Source organism: Zophobas morio, unplaced genomic scaffold (assembly GCF_036711695.1).
Source record: "Zophobas morio isolate AGI-343-1 ecotype UQ-CSIRO unplaced genomic scaffold, CSIRO_AGI_Zmor_V1 ptg000012l, whole genome shotgun sequence".
Classification (NCBI taxonomy): Eukaryota; Metazoa; Arthropoda; class Insecta; order Coleoptera; family Tenebrionidae; genus Zophobas; species Zophobas morio.
In genome coordinates this window covers 27978756-27993764 of record NW_026972117.1, presented here as the reverse complement: position 1 = coordinate 27993764, position 15009 = coordinate 27978756, and the positions used below count along the sequence as shown (strand labels likewise).

General features: G+C 36.6%; 1 protein-coding gene across 4 annotated transcripts in view; it reads right to left on the bottom strand.

The window, feature by feature from the left end:
- LOC135128133 (3',5'-cyclic-AMP phosphodiesterase 4A-like) overlaps positions 1 to 9492 on the bottom strand; it is a 158690-nt gene extending 149198 nt beyond the window's left edge. For all 4 annotated transcript variants that reach the window (XM_064055011.1, XM_064055016.1, XM_064055010.1 and 1 more), the window contains exon 1: positions 9308 to 9492. In XM_064055011.1, coding sequence (XP_063911081.1) covers positions 9308 to 9397 — 90 coding nt within the window. In that variant the 5' untranslated portion in view covers positions 9398 to 9492. The remainder of the gene's footprint in view (positions 1 to 9307) is intronic.
- Positions 9493 to 15009: the final 5517 nt, after the last annotated feature.

The window sequence follows — 15009 nt, the reverse complement described above, 5'->3', positions numbered from 1 at the left end:
CTACATTACAGTGTTTGTCAATGTATCCATTTTGTTTTCCTGTTCCTCCTTCTTATGTTTGTTCGAGGTTTTATGATTTTAAATACTCCCATCTTTCTAAATTTATTATTATTTCACTAATACATGTTTTAGATAGTTAAAACTCAATACCTTATATATGAGTATATTCAAATTAAAAAAAATAATTTTCTCGTGTTATTTTGGTTATCGACTTTACAATTAAGACGATTATAAATATCAAAGAAACTATTTTTAATTTACTGCTAATATTGTTAAATTAACTATTTAAAAGTATTTTAGTGGGTCAAGTTCAAATAATTGTATATGTAATATAATAAAAGAAACACAAAAATAAAAAATAAGAAAAGGAAAAAGGAAACGATAGAATTTATATGAACAAATCTGACGATTGTTTTAAGTGAGACAGACGCCTTATAGTGGTAACTGCTACTGTTAATTTGCATCTTTTGGCATTTAGATAAGTACTTGACTCATAAGCGAGTATTGACTCTACAGCAAAATCTGTACCAGCCAATGTAGACATCTATTTATCCTTTTGCTTACATTAAGTTATTTGAATTTTAATTTGTAAAACAGTGACTATATTTAATATATATATGTTAAGACAATTGAAAGTACATGGCTTTGACTGTTAAACAGCAAAGTTACACCTCTGTAAAACTGATAGGTTGCATTTATAGCAACGCCCTTTTAATATTTTTTGTGACTTATTTAAATTTGTCACAATTATAAAACTGTATGTGTAAACATTTTTTTTTTCAAGCGACAAAACTCTTTAATTTAAAAACAATAAAATTTTCGAACGAGTGCAGAATATACGAATCATTTATAGACACTCTGTATAAATAACTACTGTGGACTATTCGTTATCAATTTCATTACAATGACAAGCTCAGCAGGTGATTGATCGTACGCTAATTTCAATGAAAATGATTAAATGAAATAAAACTATAAGAGCAAAGAAAAAAATGTCGCTAACTGATGGAAATCTGATAATATTTTGCGTCCTGTGATTTAATAAACACATGTTGTTTGCCTAAGCCGTTAATACTTTTTCGGATATTTATTAATTTTAGAATTAATGCACGCCTCGTGTCGACAATAATTTATATGTTAACTGTTAGCATAAATATTAATTAGTGCTCATATTGTATTATATTACAAGAGAAACACACAATTAATAAAACCGTTATTTTATTTTCTCTGACAATTTTAAAATTTTTATAGAAGCAACAAAAAATTGAATTTTTCTGGCCTGTTCCTCATCATTTATATTAAATGAAAGATTTAGTTGGCAACAAAACAAACACAAAACTTACTTTAATTTATAAACACCGCTATTTTTCTGATGCACGACAATAGTTACCGCCCTATTATCAATTTTCCTAGCGAATAAAATGAAAACACATTTGTAAAATCACAGGACCATTTTGTAGTTACTATTTTAGTCAATGTTTTAAGCATGCAATGTCATAATCAATATTATACAACAAGTGAATTAAACAAGTTTATTCACGAGAGGATTTTTAAGATCACATAGCACGCAGTGCAATGAGATCATTTCTTTGAGTGAATAAATACGTTAAAATTCACGCGGCGTATTCAGTAAGTCAATTTAAATTGTTAAAATGGAATAAAAAACAAAAACATGTAGTACTACATCTTAGAGTGTATATATTTATAATAAACATGTACTAATAATGTTTTGACTTGGCTTTATCAGTTCTGCCGAAGATATTTGATTGTTTGTACAAACTTTATTTTTAAAATAAACCAGTACACATTAATTAAGTTAAAAATAGAAATGAATTATTATTAAACTATAACTTAAATTTGTTTCTGGATATTTAATGTAGGAATATCAACTTTTCTAGGAGGGGTGTTTAGACAAATTTTATCCTAAGGTACGTAAGTACACTTAAAATTCAGATATTGTCTGTCTAAAATAAGTTTCCAACCAATCCAACAGGCGAAAACGGGAAGCCTACTTTTTTGGTATCCCACAAACTATGAAAAGTCAAAATCACAAAATTATATGGTTTGTCAGAACGACGTACCCTATTGCAATAGTTTTGTTGACCATTGTAAGTCTTGTCGATGGTTTCAATGAAAAACTTGTTATAAAATTATTTAAACTTCCCTTGCATCTGAAGCATGATAAAACAAGTCGTGTTATAGGATACTCTAAGTTGACATTATCATATTAAAACTTGATAGTTATTTTACTTTTAAACACATTGTCGATGAGTTAATAACGTTATCAATGCAACATTATCGATTAATTATTATTATTATTATATTGATTAATGTAATATAATTCACAATTCATTTAATTTATTGGTTAATTTGCTACACTAATTTATCATCACTCTCTAGATTGATATTCCAAATAATTCGCTAAGCGATTTATTTGAAATGAAAACGCTAAAATACATACATATTTCCTCCTATCTGGAATAAATAATACCTACCTTAAGAAAATTCAAGAACGCCTGACCGCCTACACATAGATTTTATCTGAAAGTTATATCCGCAAAAAATGATATTTATCGGAATTTCTTTGCTTATTATTTTCGACTTTGATACGATGAAATGATGACTTCTGTACCTAATACAAAAAATAAATGTAACAATAAGAGCCATAGATACTCCTGGGGATTCAAGGCGGATGTTCAGTGCTCAATTAATATCCTAAAGTGCCTTACTTTTGACAAAACAGTCAAAACAAGCATTTTTTTCTAATAAATTGTAGAATGAGACTTCTACAGAAGTCGACCAAGCCTAAAAGCATGGAATACTGATGAAATAACCAAACCTTTTTGGCCCACAATTCATTTTTCAATTCAATTTGTTAATGATATATGTATCATAAAGCAGCGGCCCAATTTTGAGTAGTTTTCTAAAATTAGAAATCATTTTACCGATAGATATTTAAATATTACATGCATTTAAGACACTTGCCCTGTTATATTGGGGATAGCGTCCAGGACATGTTTATCTTTTTATACGAAGCATATACCTACCTTACGCAATTTTATTAAAACTACCTCTTCAACAAAATTCCAGTCATCTATTTTGTGTAAGTTGACAATTCATTAAGCCACTTGAGATGTTTAAGACCAGAATTTTATACCACAATCTTTTTTATAGCCATTTTGCTACGTTATGCTAGTATAAATTACAATTTTCAATTAATAATGTATAAACATAAATTTGGTATATGCCAACTTTGGCCCACTCGCTCCTTCGATCGTAAGTATAAATAAATAACTTTAAAATTTTGCGTGACTGGATGCTATTTTGTAGAAATACACAAAACAATAATAAACTACAATAATAAAGACAAAAGTGTACGAATATTTGTCGTTAACCTTTGGAGCAAGATATTTTAAAGCTAACATAAAGTCACAGCCAAAATTTAGTGATAACCAAATGTCAATAAACACGTCAAGATTTTCAGATATTTGTGTATTATAAAATAAACTGCACTCAGGGGCGTGGGTTTTGCCACAATTTAGTTGATAAGAATTCAGGTTAACCAGAATAATCAAATCAAATCCTGTGAAGTGTATTAAACGTCCTCAACAACATAAAATGTTAAGGAATAACAACTTGTAATAGTTTTGCCGGCTTTTTTTATTAATATATGTAGTGGGTTACTATTTTTTTATTCACTCAGTAAAACAGCCATACCATCCAGTGATAAAAATATAGATAATAACAGTCACAGTGTAAGTAAAAAAGTATGAGGGGATCGACTGGGACTTTTGCTCTAACCAACAAGTTTATACGCCGTTATTCAGCGTTCCTCTTATATTACAGAAAATCAATGACTAGAGTTATGGTTTATAAACTAATTTTTTAATATTAAAAAAATTTCGCATATATTATTTGCAAGCAAAAAAAGATGGGTTTTCTTATCGCTCATGTTTTTGTAACAACACTAAATTAATGCAAAAAATAAATCTCGAAATTTGGTGGAGTGCTTTACTTTTTACTTCCCGAGCGTAAGCGAAGGGAGTATTTTAAACGAGTCCATTGGGCGACTTGCTACTTTATGTTTTTTAGACGTTTCACGACCCCTAGTACGAAAAAATGGTCTCCTGTTTCCGTCTATCTGTCTGTATCAATTTTTATTTTCCCAAGGAAAGGTGATAACATTTTTCCTACATACTGCTATGCTGTTTCCAAACGTGGTATTCATGACTTTCAAATTTTCAAATTTGAAAAATGGCTTCGTTCTTCTGAAATACACAATCTCAACCACATATCACATATTCCCGATACTAGTGCCTTTATTATTTACTGATCTTAATCTTGATAAGTCAATAATTATGACAATAAATAATTAATGCTGAAACAGTAAAATATACACAAATGAAACTGTTATGTCGTATTAAAGGTCAAATCGATAGGAGGTCCAAGTATCTCAACAATAAAACGTCAATAATTTTATATTGGTAAATTTCTTTTTCCCGTCCTTATCACATCTTCTGAAGCTAATGATGCGGAAACGTAGGCTTAGCGTTCTGTATTCCAAAAACCTATTTTATACTTGAAGGAGGGGTCGATTTGTATTTTCATCTTGTGTGGGTGAATCAGAAGTTACAACAATTAAAACTGAGTTTGAATTTGAACAAAACTTAGGAAGTCTTCACTTTAAAATCATTATTATACACAAAGTATCAATGACAAAAATTCATAAAGTTATTTAAGTACAACTTTCCTCACCTTTAAAGCACATGTTTTTTAGTAAAGGTGTGGTTAATGATAGGATGGTGGAGGTAAACACCTTAAATCGATATATACATTGTGGTACTAGTCATAAAGGCATATAAAATATATCATAAAAAATATAAACCTATTATTCAAGCACAGATAAAAAAAAAACAAATGGCTCAAGTTGGAAAGATGAAATAATGGAATTCTTATATGACAATGACCTCTACATGCAAGAAAAGTGAATGCTTGAGGTTCTTAGAACTCATATACCGTGATGTTTTTTTTTTTCTCTGAACATAGGATAATTCATGTATGTTCGGTTGCATATTCATACTCCAATGGATTGATTTGGACTTTTAAAAATTGAACATAAGATTCGTAATAATTGAGGAGTAGGCCATGTCAACAATGACATTTGCATTACAATTTTTGACGAAATTGTTTTAAAAAGGTCAATAACGTAAATTTTCTGTTCTTTAAACTTGTTACAACTTATTACCATACCTTAACATGAAGACAGTGCCAAATGTCAATGGCAATATATTTGACATGACCTAAAACTCGATCAGATTTTATGTTCAGTTTTTAAAAGTCCAAGTCAATCCATTACAAGCAGGTATGCAACCAACTTAACATTAGTTATCCTATGTTCAGAGAAAAAAAACCTCACGGTATATGGCAATGTGTATTACACAGAACAAATTACGGAAAAACTTAATATTTAGGCTACTACCATATTATTGCGTATTTAATGTAATTGAAGTGATTTAGGCAAATTGAAACTACACATTCAGAAAAGAAACAGCATTAATTGCGAAGCAAGTGTAAAAAAGATAAGTGTTTCTAGTTGGGAAAAGTGAGTTGCACGCTTCATAAAACTAAAATAAAAATACAGCAAAATAAAGCGCAAAAACTAATTATTTCTTTAAATGATACTAACTACGATTCCACTGCTTTCAAAATGTTCTTTGCTTGTAGGGACCTTTTAAGAAATGCCTATTTATTAGGATTCTTATTTCAGATTTATACAGAGCTTTCCTAAATAATTTTGACATCCAAGTGGGCACTGATTTGTTCCGCCTCTTTCAGAGTGTGTAACTAAGTATAATGTCAACAACGGAAATTTAGATATCATAATTATTCTGACAGATGACAATATTAAACATGATAATTATTAACGCGTTAAATATGTCTACTATTATTAAGAAGTGGCAAAACATGTTTTTTTATTTCACAGGTCACTGGATGTGAGGAATATTTATGAAAGCCCTGTACTACATGTGAACACACAAGTAATAAATTTTTAGCAGTTTTTGTCCACCACAGTGAAAACAAAAATTCGCGGCGTTATTAAAATCCGTTCTCGAGTTCGGTCCTGATATCTGCGACATGATTAACAACTCAGGCCTGTCTAGATTCGTATCCCAATTTATTGGATTCCAACCCCAACCCCAACCGTTGTATAACCCGTCAAAGTCAAATGCGCCACTCATACACAAAAATTGCCAAAGTATCAAACAACATTGTCCGTATCTAGTAATGTTTCAGATAATGTAAGAAGACGGCAGTAAGTTTTATGTGCTTAATGTGGCACTAATAGTAACAACGCAGATATATATAGAATAAGATATATCAGAAGTGCCTTCATAATGCTCTAAACATTTGTCAAAATTTACCAAAATATACTTATATACTTACGAAAACAAAAGAGAAGTATGTACATCTGTGTCATTTGACATACTCTTCCATCATCCAAAATGAATAATAGTGCTTAATATAACTCAGCAGCTGGACATAATTTTTTATTCTAAACGAATTTTCACAATAAAATTTCGTCCTATATCAAGCACGAATAAAAATAACGTGCGATTCTTTATATTTCTAATTTAGGGAGGCTAGCAGTTAAGAAACGTATGTGCATGCTCGGTGCATACAGCATACAGCTGTCAATATCAAGTACCTAAAAAGTCGAAAGTTGTTTTGACAGAACTCCCCTCGCACCTAAAGTACAATGAAACTACTCTAGCATTATCCTGTTGAGTTTTTTCTTTACACAATTTTGCGATGATGTCATCAACATTTTTGCAAGGACACGTATATCAACTTGGTTTGGTGCAGTGTAATACTAAAAATAACAGTATTGTATTGCCAAAATTTTCTGAGAAAATGAAGTGAGCTGTTCCTGATTTAATGAATAAAATAAAATGACTCATTCATTAATTTTTTTGAGCCACCTATATAACCAGATCTAAAAAATATGAATGCAGTGATAAATCACAAGTAAAAACTCATCAAAATTTGCACATTTTGGGTAGAATTTATTCGGAAAAATTTTGATATGACGTCATCAATTACAGATAGATTTTGATTAACAATTTAAACCATGTTTTCAATAACTTTAAAACGTCATCAAAATGTCAAAGTATTCAGTTTTGCAATTCTTGATTTATTCAGTAAAATAAATTGACGTAGTCATTAATTTTTTGAGACATCCCGTATAAGCAAATATAAAAATATTAATGCAATGATCAATTACAAGAACTATAGATGCATCATATTTTGCACATTTAAGATAGGATTTGTTCAGCAAAATTTTAAGGTGATGTCATCAATTTTTTAGGGCGGATGAGCAAATACATTTTCATCAAAAATTGACCATGCTTATGACAACTTTAACACATCTCCAAGATTTCAAAACAATCGGTTTTGCAGTTCCTGAAGTAACGTTATCACATTATTGGTGGGGATTATTAGACAAATTTTGGTTAGCGTTTTACCATCTACAGACAGACAGACAGAAACGGGAGACCTACTTCTTCATACTCAAGGGGTCATGAAAGGTCGAGGAAAGGTAAAAGCAGAGAGTGGGCCGACGGACTCGCACTTGGCAGAAATCTATAAATCATTAAAAATTTATCGCGGTGAATGAATAGTGAAATTAAGGTAGTGCTGGCACTTGAAGTGAGACACATTGTATATATTATGAGATTAAAATTTAATCTAATAGCGTATAAGTTCTGTTTAATACATCCTATACGCCACAAATTCATTATAAAATTCTAAATTAATATTAATATAATTTAATTTTTAATTCCTCAAAACAAGAAATTGTTCCCCACGTAACGTTCATGCAAACTTTCATGTTTCGTGTCTTCTAAGTATTAGAAAAGTAGCGTGTCTGAATTCGTATAACGTTTTACATATACTGTGAATTATTATATCATACTTAAATTACGCAAATGTCTTTTCTTGTCAGACTTTACTAAGAATTACTTATGTTTACATATAACTAATGCTTAATGAAGTACTATGCTTAGTTATTTTTCAAACCTAATAACCGTCCGTAATTAAATATCAAGATCGGTGCAGTGTTAACAATTTTCGTTAATTTTAAATTCAGGCAGTTCTTTAGATCATAAAACTTACAAAATGTTGAGCTACAATTTCAAAAGCAAACATCACCCGAGGATATAATAAAAGTTTTCGGGTTAATTTTATTAATTAAGATGTAAGTATACTATAAAACCGGATAAAACACAGATTCAACGACATGTTGACACATACGTAATAGCATTAAATTTGATTTCTTTTAGTTTTTAACAAAAAAATATTCGGCCATTATTTCAAATATGGTGGCCAGTTTGTACTAGTCAACATTTTGTTAAATATAGTTTTCACCGTTTCCACTAATCAAGGAAGTAATGTGTCTTAAGTAGTATAGAAGATTACATACAATAAGTATATGAATCATAACAAAATCAATAAACTGGCTACTGTGCGATTCACAATAAAACAAAGCCTACTGAAACAAAAATCGTGCAGTTTTCTAAGGGAGGATTAATAAGAAAATTAACAAGAAATTTTGCTCAATTGGTCTACTGAAAATTTAAAAGCGATACCCTAAAGCATTGGGCTTAAGAAAAACTGTCTCCAGCTATAAATGCGATTTAGTCAAATTTCAATTCTAAGTTTCCTTAAAAATATCGTTACAGTATGAAAGGTTTTTTATCTCTGTGTAAAACATGCAATGAAAATTTTCAATGACTGTTTAAAACAATTAAATTTAAATTACCAATGTCATCTAAAAGTTTTCAAGTTTCTATCTAAAACATAACTCACATAAAAAAATTTTACCAGTTCAGTTGTTTTATCCTGATTTTTTTATTAAACTTGCCAAATGACTGTATAATTTAGAAAAATCTAACAAAAACACAGTTAAAAAAAATTGTTTGACGTAATCGCAATTTACATTATTAATTAAAATGTAATTACAATTAGGCACGTGTTTTTGCGGATAAGTGCGATTACATTCTTCAAATATTTTGTTTTCAAAATATATAAGCAATGTTCTCGCAATCAGAACAAAGTGGTGAAAAAACTGAGTGAGTCTGTTAAAAAACACTCGTTTCGGATATACTCATAAATAAATAGTATATTGACACGACTACCGACGTGTTTCAACAGGTAGCCTTTTGACAAGATCCACTGGTGCGAAAAAATGAAACATCGCCAAACCTCCTACTAATTAAAATTTTTGAGTAACCTATAAAACAGGTAAACAAACCTTGTTTGGAGTATCTTCAATTTGTTGAGGAATAACCGTCCAAATTTGATCTTGTCGAAAGCACATGCAGGTAGAAAAGGGAAACATCATTAGTTTACGAACACCAAACTAAACACAAAACAATAGAAACTGTCAAATAATTTAAACAAGTCGTACGATGTTCAACCGGCAGATGAAATTCACGTCATATCCTTTTGTTGTCACGATAGTCACGTTGTTCTAGCTGTATGGGGGCGCCACAAATACAGAGCAACAGCGTGATATCCCTTCCAAGAATCGCAGGATCGATAAATGGGGTATTCCTTTGAAAAGCCAAAGGATTTGCAGAGCTTAACTTTTATGCGCTTGATTGTGCAAACAATTAATTTCGTGATGATAAATGATTGAAGTCCATCTTTCCGGGAAAAATTTAATCTCGAACAATAAATGAGAAAAGAAAATATTTACTGTTTTAATCCATATTGAATTTTATTTTCTGACAGTGTTTTGTGAACATTAAAATCTGACGCACGTGGTCAGAGGTCGACGAACTGTTCTTTGACATGGCGTTCTATTGCATTTTCAAGATCAATTAACCTACTTCTAAATCTTTTCTACATTCGCATAGCAACATTATAATGCAATTTACATTTCAGAACACCTACACGCAATAAATTAATAGCTTTCCTTTAATCTCCATAATATCTTTTGTGTTATCATTACATACAGTCAATTTTCCATTTTGTGTGCATTTTTATCGTCTGAAGAAAGTAAATATTAGAATGTAGGCACTTAATACAGTTACGTCAATTGTAATGATTTTCTATTTTTGTCTGACATTATATTTTTACAAGTTATTTATTGAAACATATTTCTAAAATAGCTAAATCAATAAATCAAATTCTGCTAAACCAATTAAGCAGCATTAGTTAATTGACAATGAAAAGCTATTACTAAATATCTATAAAGGAATAAACATTACAACAGAAAAATTTTAATACATAATGTTACGATTGACGGACGAATAAATCGGGTGTTGGTAAAACTCAAAAAATTTATTTCTTCAGGTCGAATTACAACACTATCTATTGCGACGAATATGTACAGAAATTATTCCGGCGCTCTCGACTGTCTTCACTGGATGAATGAATCCATTACCTACGGTCGCCTCTATTTAAACCCATAGTCTCTGATCGAGATCCTTCACGAACATCCATCGCGACTCCGCTTCGAGACTCCCCTGGACGCCGCTTCGAGACGCTCCAGACCTGTCTTTATGCGCCCGCCTCTCGGCCGTCGACAACAGCGATGATTCACCCATCAGCGCCGTGCGTACGTCCAGAAGGCTCTCGACCGCCATAGGCGTCGTACTGGGGCGGCGTAAGGGTGTATTTCGTAACACTGCCCCCCTCTTCAAATCCGATCGTCCCGATCGGAAGCGTCTTCGTTGTTTCCTTCGTACCGTTTTAGTCGATCGAGATGAACGATCTTCATCTTCGTCTTTGGTCCACGTTGGATCCGATAAACTACGTCATTTATTCTAGTGACGATAGTGTATGGACCTTCCCAGTCAGGAGCCAGTTTTGGGCAACGTCCCTTCTTCCGTCGGGGGTTATACAGCCACACTAAGTCATCTTCCTGGAATCCGCCACAGTTGGCCTTCACATCATAACGGGTCTTCATTCGGTCACTGGCAATCTTGATCCGGCCCCTCACTAGTTCATGCACGTTGACCAACTTCTCTTTCAGTTCGTCCACGTAGTCACGTACTTCCATTGGTTCTTCGGATGGCAATCCAAAGACTAGGTCACAGGGCAGCCGCAGTTCCTTCCCAAATACAACGTGAGCAGGTGTTTGGCCCGTGGTGTCGTGGATAGCTGCGCGGTAGGCCAGCAGGAATAGTGGAAGGTGCTGGTCCCAATCCCTTTGGTGCTCTTCTACCACTTTCGAAAGGTGTTGCTCCATAGTCCGATTGAACCTTTCCACCATGCCGTCGGACTGTGGGTGCAGTGGCGTTGTCCTTGTCTTACGTATTCCCAGTAGCTGCATCACTCTTTGGAAGACGTTGGATTCGAAATTGCGTCCCTGGTCTGAGTGAAGTTCCAAGGGGACGCCAAACCTACTGATCCAATTGTCAACCAGTACTTTCGCGACCGTGACGGCTTCCTGATTTGGAATGGCATAGGCATCTGGCCACTTGCTGAAGTAGTCGCTAGCCACCAGGATAAACTTGTTGCCGTCGTTTGTTACAGGGAACGGACCGGCCACATCGATGGCGATTCTTTCGAAAGGTGCCCCAACATTATATTTCTTCATCTTTCCCCTCGCCCTGGTATGAGGACCTTGGCTGGCCGCACACGTCGTACACTTGCGACACCAACTTTCGACATCGTCACGATGACCTACCCAATAAAACCTCTCCCGGATTTTCGACAAAGTTTTGTTCACTCCGAAGTGGGCTCCAGATGTTCCGGCATGAACTTCCTCTAAGACCTTGGAAACCTTTACCTTGGGGAGGACCAGCATCGTCTTAGAGGTACGCCCATCAGGACTCTCCCACTTTCGCTTCAAGAGCCCATTTTCCATGACCAAGGAATCCCATTGGGCCCATAACGCCTTCAAACTGGGGGATTGGTCGGACAATTCTGCCCAGCCGGGTCGTTCGACTCCTTCCTCCTTCCACTTAGTATTGGTCCGATTATGTCGTCTGCTTCTTGCTCACGCTTTAACCGCGCCGTTGTCCATTCTTCATCTTGCTCAAAAATCGTCCGACGAACGGGCAGGTTCCCTTCTTCCGCGTCGATCCTGTCGCAGTGCTTGCACTCTCCACACGGACGTCTTGACAAAGCGTCAGCGTTGTTGTGAAGTCGACCCGCTCGGTGTTTGATCCTAAAGTGGTACTGCTGTAGTCTTTCCAGCCAACGCCCTACTTGGCCCTCGGGATTCTTTATACGCAGTAGCCACGAGAGGGCAGCGTGGTCGGTCCTGATCAGAAACTCCTGTCCGTATAGATACTTGTGGAAGTGGTTGACGGCTTTGACAATGGCTAGCAGTTCCTTCCTTGTGGCACAGTAATTTCTCTCTGGTTTGGAATGTAATTTACTAAAATATTCGATAACCCTTTCCTCCCCATCTTGTATCTGCGACAATACGGCCCCAACTCCCGAGTTACTCGCATCGGTATCGAGGACGAACATTCCTTTGTCCCTGGGGTAAGCCAAAATGGGGCTGGTGCACAAAGCCGTCTTCAGTCTCTTAAAGGCCATCTCACATGTACTGCTCCACTTGAAAGTCGCCTTCTGCTCCGTCAGTTGGTGTAACGGTGCTGCGATGTCGGCATACCCTTCTACAAATCGTCGGTAATATGTGCAGAGTCCCAAGAAGCTTCGTAGTTCATGCTTGTCTCTTGGTATGGGCCAATCCCGGATAGCAAGAACTTTCGTCGGGTTGGTTTCTATTCCTTTCTCCGACACGATATGGCCCAGGAATTCGACTCTTTTCTGGAAGAGCGAGCATTTCTTGGGATTTAGTTTCAAACGAGCCTTTTCCATTCGTTCTAGCACCTCCTCGAGATTCTTCAGATGGTCGTCAAACGTTTTGCCCATAATCATGACGTCGTCGAGGTATACCAGACAGGTCTTCCATGTCAGTCCTTTTAGCACCATCTCCATCAGCCGCTCGAATGTTGCTGGCGCATTACATAACCCGAAGGGCATAACGGTGAAGTGATAGAGGCCACTTCCGGTGGAGAACGCAGTCTTTTCTTTGTCGTCCGGGTGCAAGCCTACTTGCCAGTAGCCACTCTTCAAGTCCAAGGTCGAAAACCACGCCGAGCCGGATAAGGTCGTCAAGGTATCGTCTATTCGAGGAAGGGGGTAACTGTCTTTCTTCGTGACGTCGTTCAGTTTCCTGTAATCGACGCAAAATCGGGTAGTCCCGTCCTTCTTGGTAACCAAGACTACTGGAGATGACCACGCGCTGTTGGATTCTTCAATTACCCCATCTCTCAACATGTTGTCCACGAGTCTTGTAGCTTCTTCTTGTTTGGCTAGGGGTAGTCTTCGAGGAGCCTGACGGATCGGTTGCGTGTCACCAGTGTTTATTCGGTGTTCTACGATGTTGGTCTTCCCGAATGGTTCCTCCTCTGAGGCGAAGACATTACGGTGCCTACGAATGAGTCCTTTGGCCAGTTTTCTCTCACGAGCAGACAGCTGGTCCCAGTTGACCTCCAAGCCTTTGGTATCCCCTTCCTTAGACTCATTCTCAACGTCTTCTTCCTCGCAGTTCAATACTCGGGCGACTGGCTCACACATTCCGATAATCTCCCCTTTTCTAATATTGACTGCATTGGGAAACACGTTTGCCACACGTAAGGGTATGTCACGATCGGTTTTGACTAGGGTGCTCGCGATCAGGAGCTTGTGGGTCGAGTCATGTGCCGGCTGCACCATCCCCAAACTGTATCCGGGGTTCGTCTCTACTCTGGCGGGGACGATGACTTCTGCATTACCATCTACCTTCGTTGTCTGACAGACCACTAGTCTGACTGTTGCAGCTTCCACATTCGGACGTCCCAACACAATTCTTCGGCTCCGAAACGCAGAATTTTCTGTTCTGGGTCGATCATTAAACCATACCGGCTGATTAGGTCCATACCCAGAATGAAATCGTCAGCGATTTCCGCCACCAGAACTTCATGCTTTATTCGGAGTCGACCGAGCTCTACATTCACCACCGCTGTACCCAGAACCGGTGTTGTTTCTCCCGTGACCGTCTTCACATTCGTGGCGGTACGTACTGATTTAATTTGGCAATTTTGTAACCTGGATCTGCGTGCAAGGGACACTTCGGCTCCTGTGTCGATGATGATCTTCGATTCCCGTCCATTGATTTTTCCGCTGATTGTCGGACTGTCGACGCTCCCCGCGATACTTCTAACCATTACAGTTGTTGGGGCTTCTCTTTTAGCAGCCAGTACGCGCCCCGAGATACCGACTGCCTTTAGTTTTCCTGCTCCTGATATAGACGAGGTCGCGGCTGCGATCTCCTCATCGGCCCTGGCGATCTAACACGGCAATCCCTCCTAACATGCCCTTGACGCCCACACCTGTAACATTCTAGGCGCCCTCCATGTTGTCTAGAACTGCCCGTCTTGATTTCGGCAATTATTTCGCGGGCGAGTTTCTCAAAGTTCTCGCTCATTTTGTCGAGACTCTCTTGAATAGGGTTTACTTCGCCCTCAACCCCAATGCCTCGTATCTTAACGTTGGAACGAGGTGAGCTGTTGTATGCGGCGTCCACTTCTAACGCTCGAATCAGCGCCTCGGATGGTTTCTTGAACCCGGAGATTTGCAGGACTCTTCTTACCTCACTATCTCTTACGCCGTTTACGAAGGTTTCTGCTGCCAGTCTGTCTTGGAAGTCTTGCGGAGCTTCAGGATAGGCGAGGTGTACCAAACGTTTAACATCAACCGCAAACTCCTGAAGAGATTCACTACTCTTCTGAATCCTAGATTTAAGCTGCGCTACGAAAACTTGCCGGAGGTGTTCATCTCCAAATCTGAGTTCGAGGGCGGTCGTCAAAGCGGTATAGTCCTTCTGGTTCTCTTCTGATAATGTCTGTAGAATCTCCAGGGCCGCACCTCGTAGTGCTACTACCAAAACGGTCGCTTTCTGTTGGTCATTCCAGCTATTCGACAAGGCCGCAGCTTCAAATTGCTTCT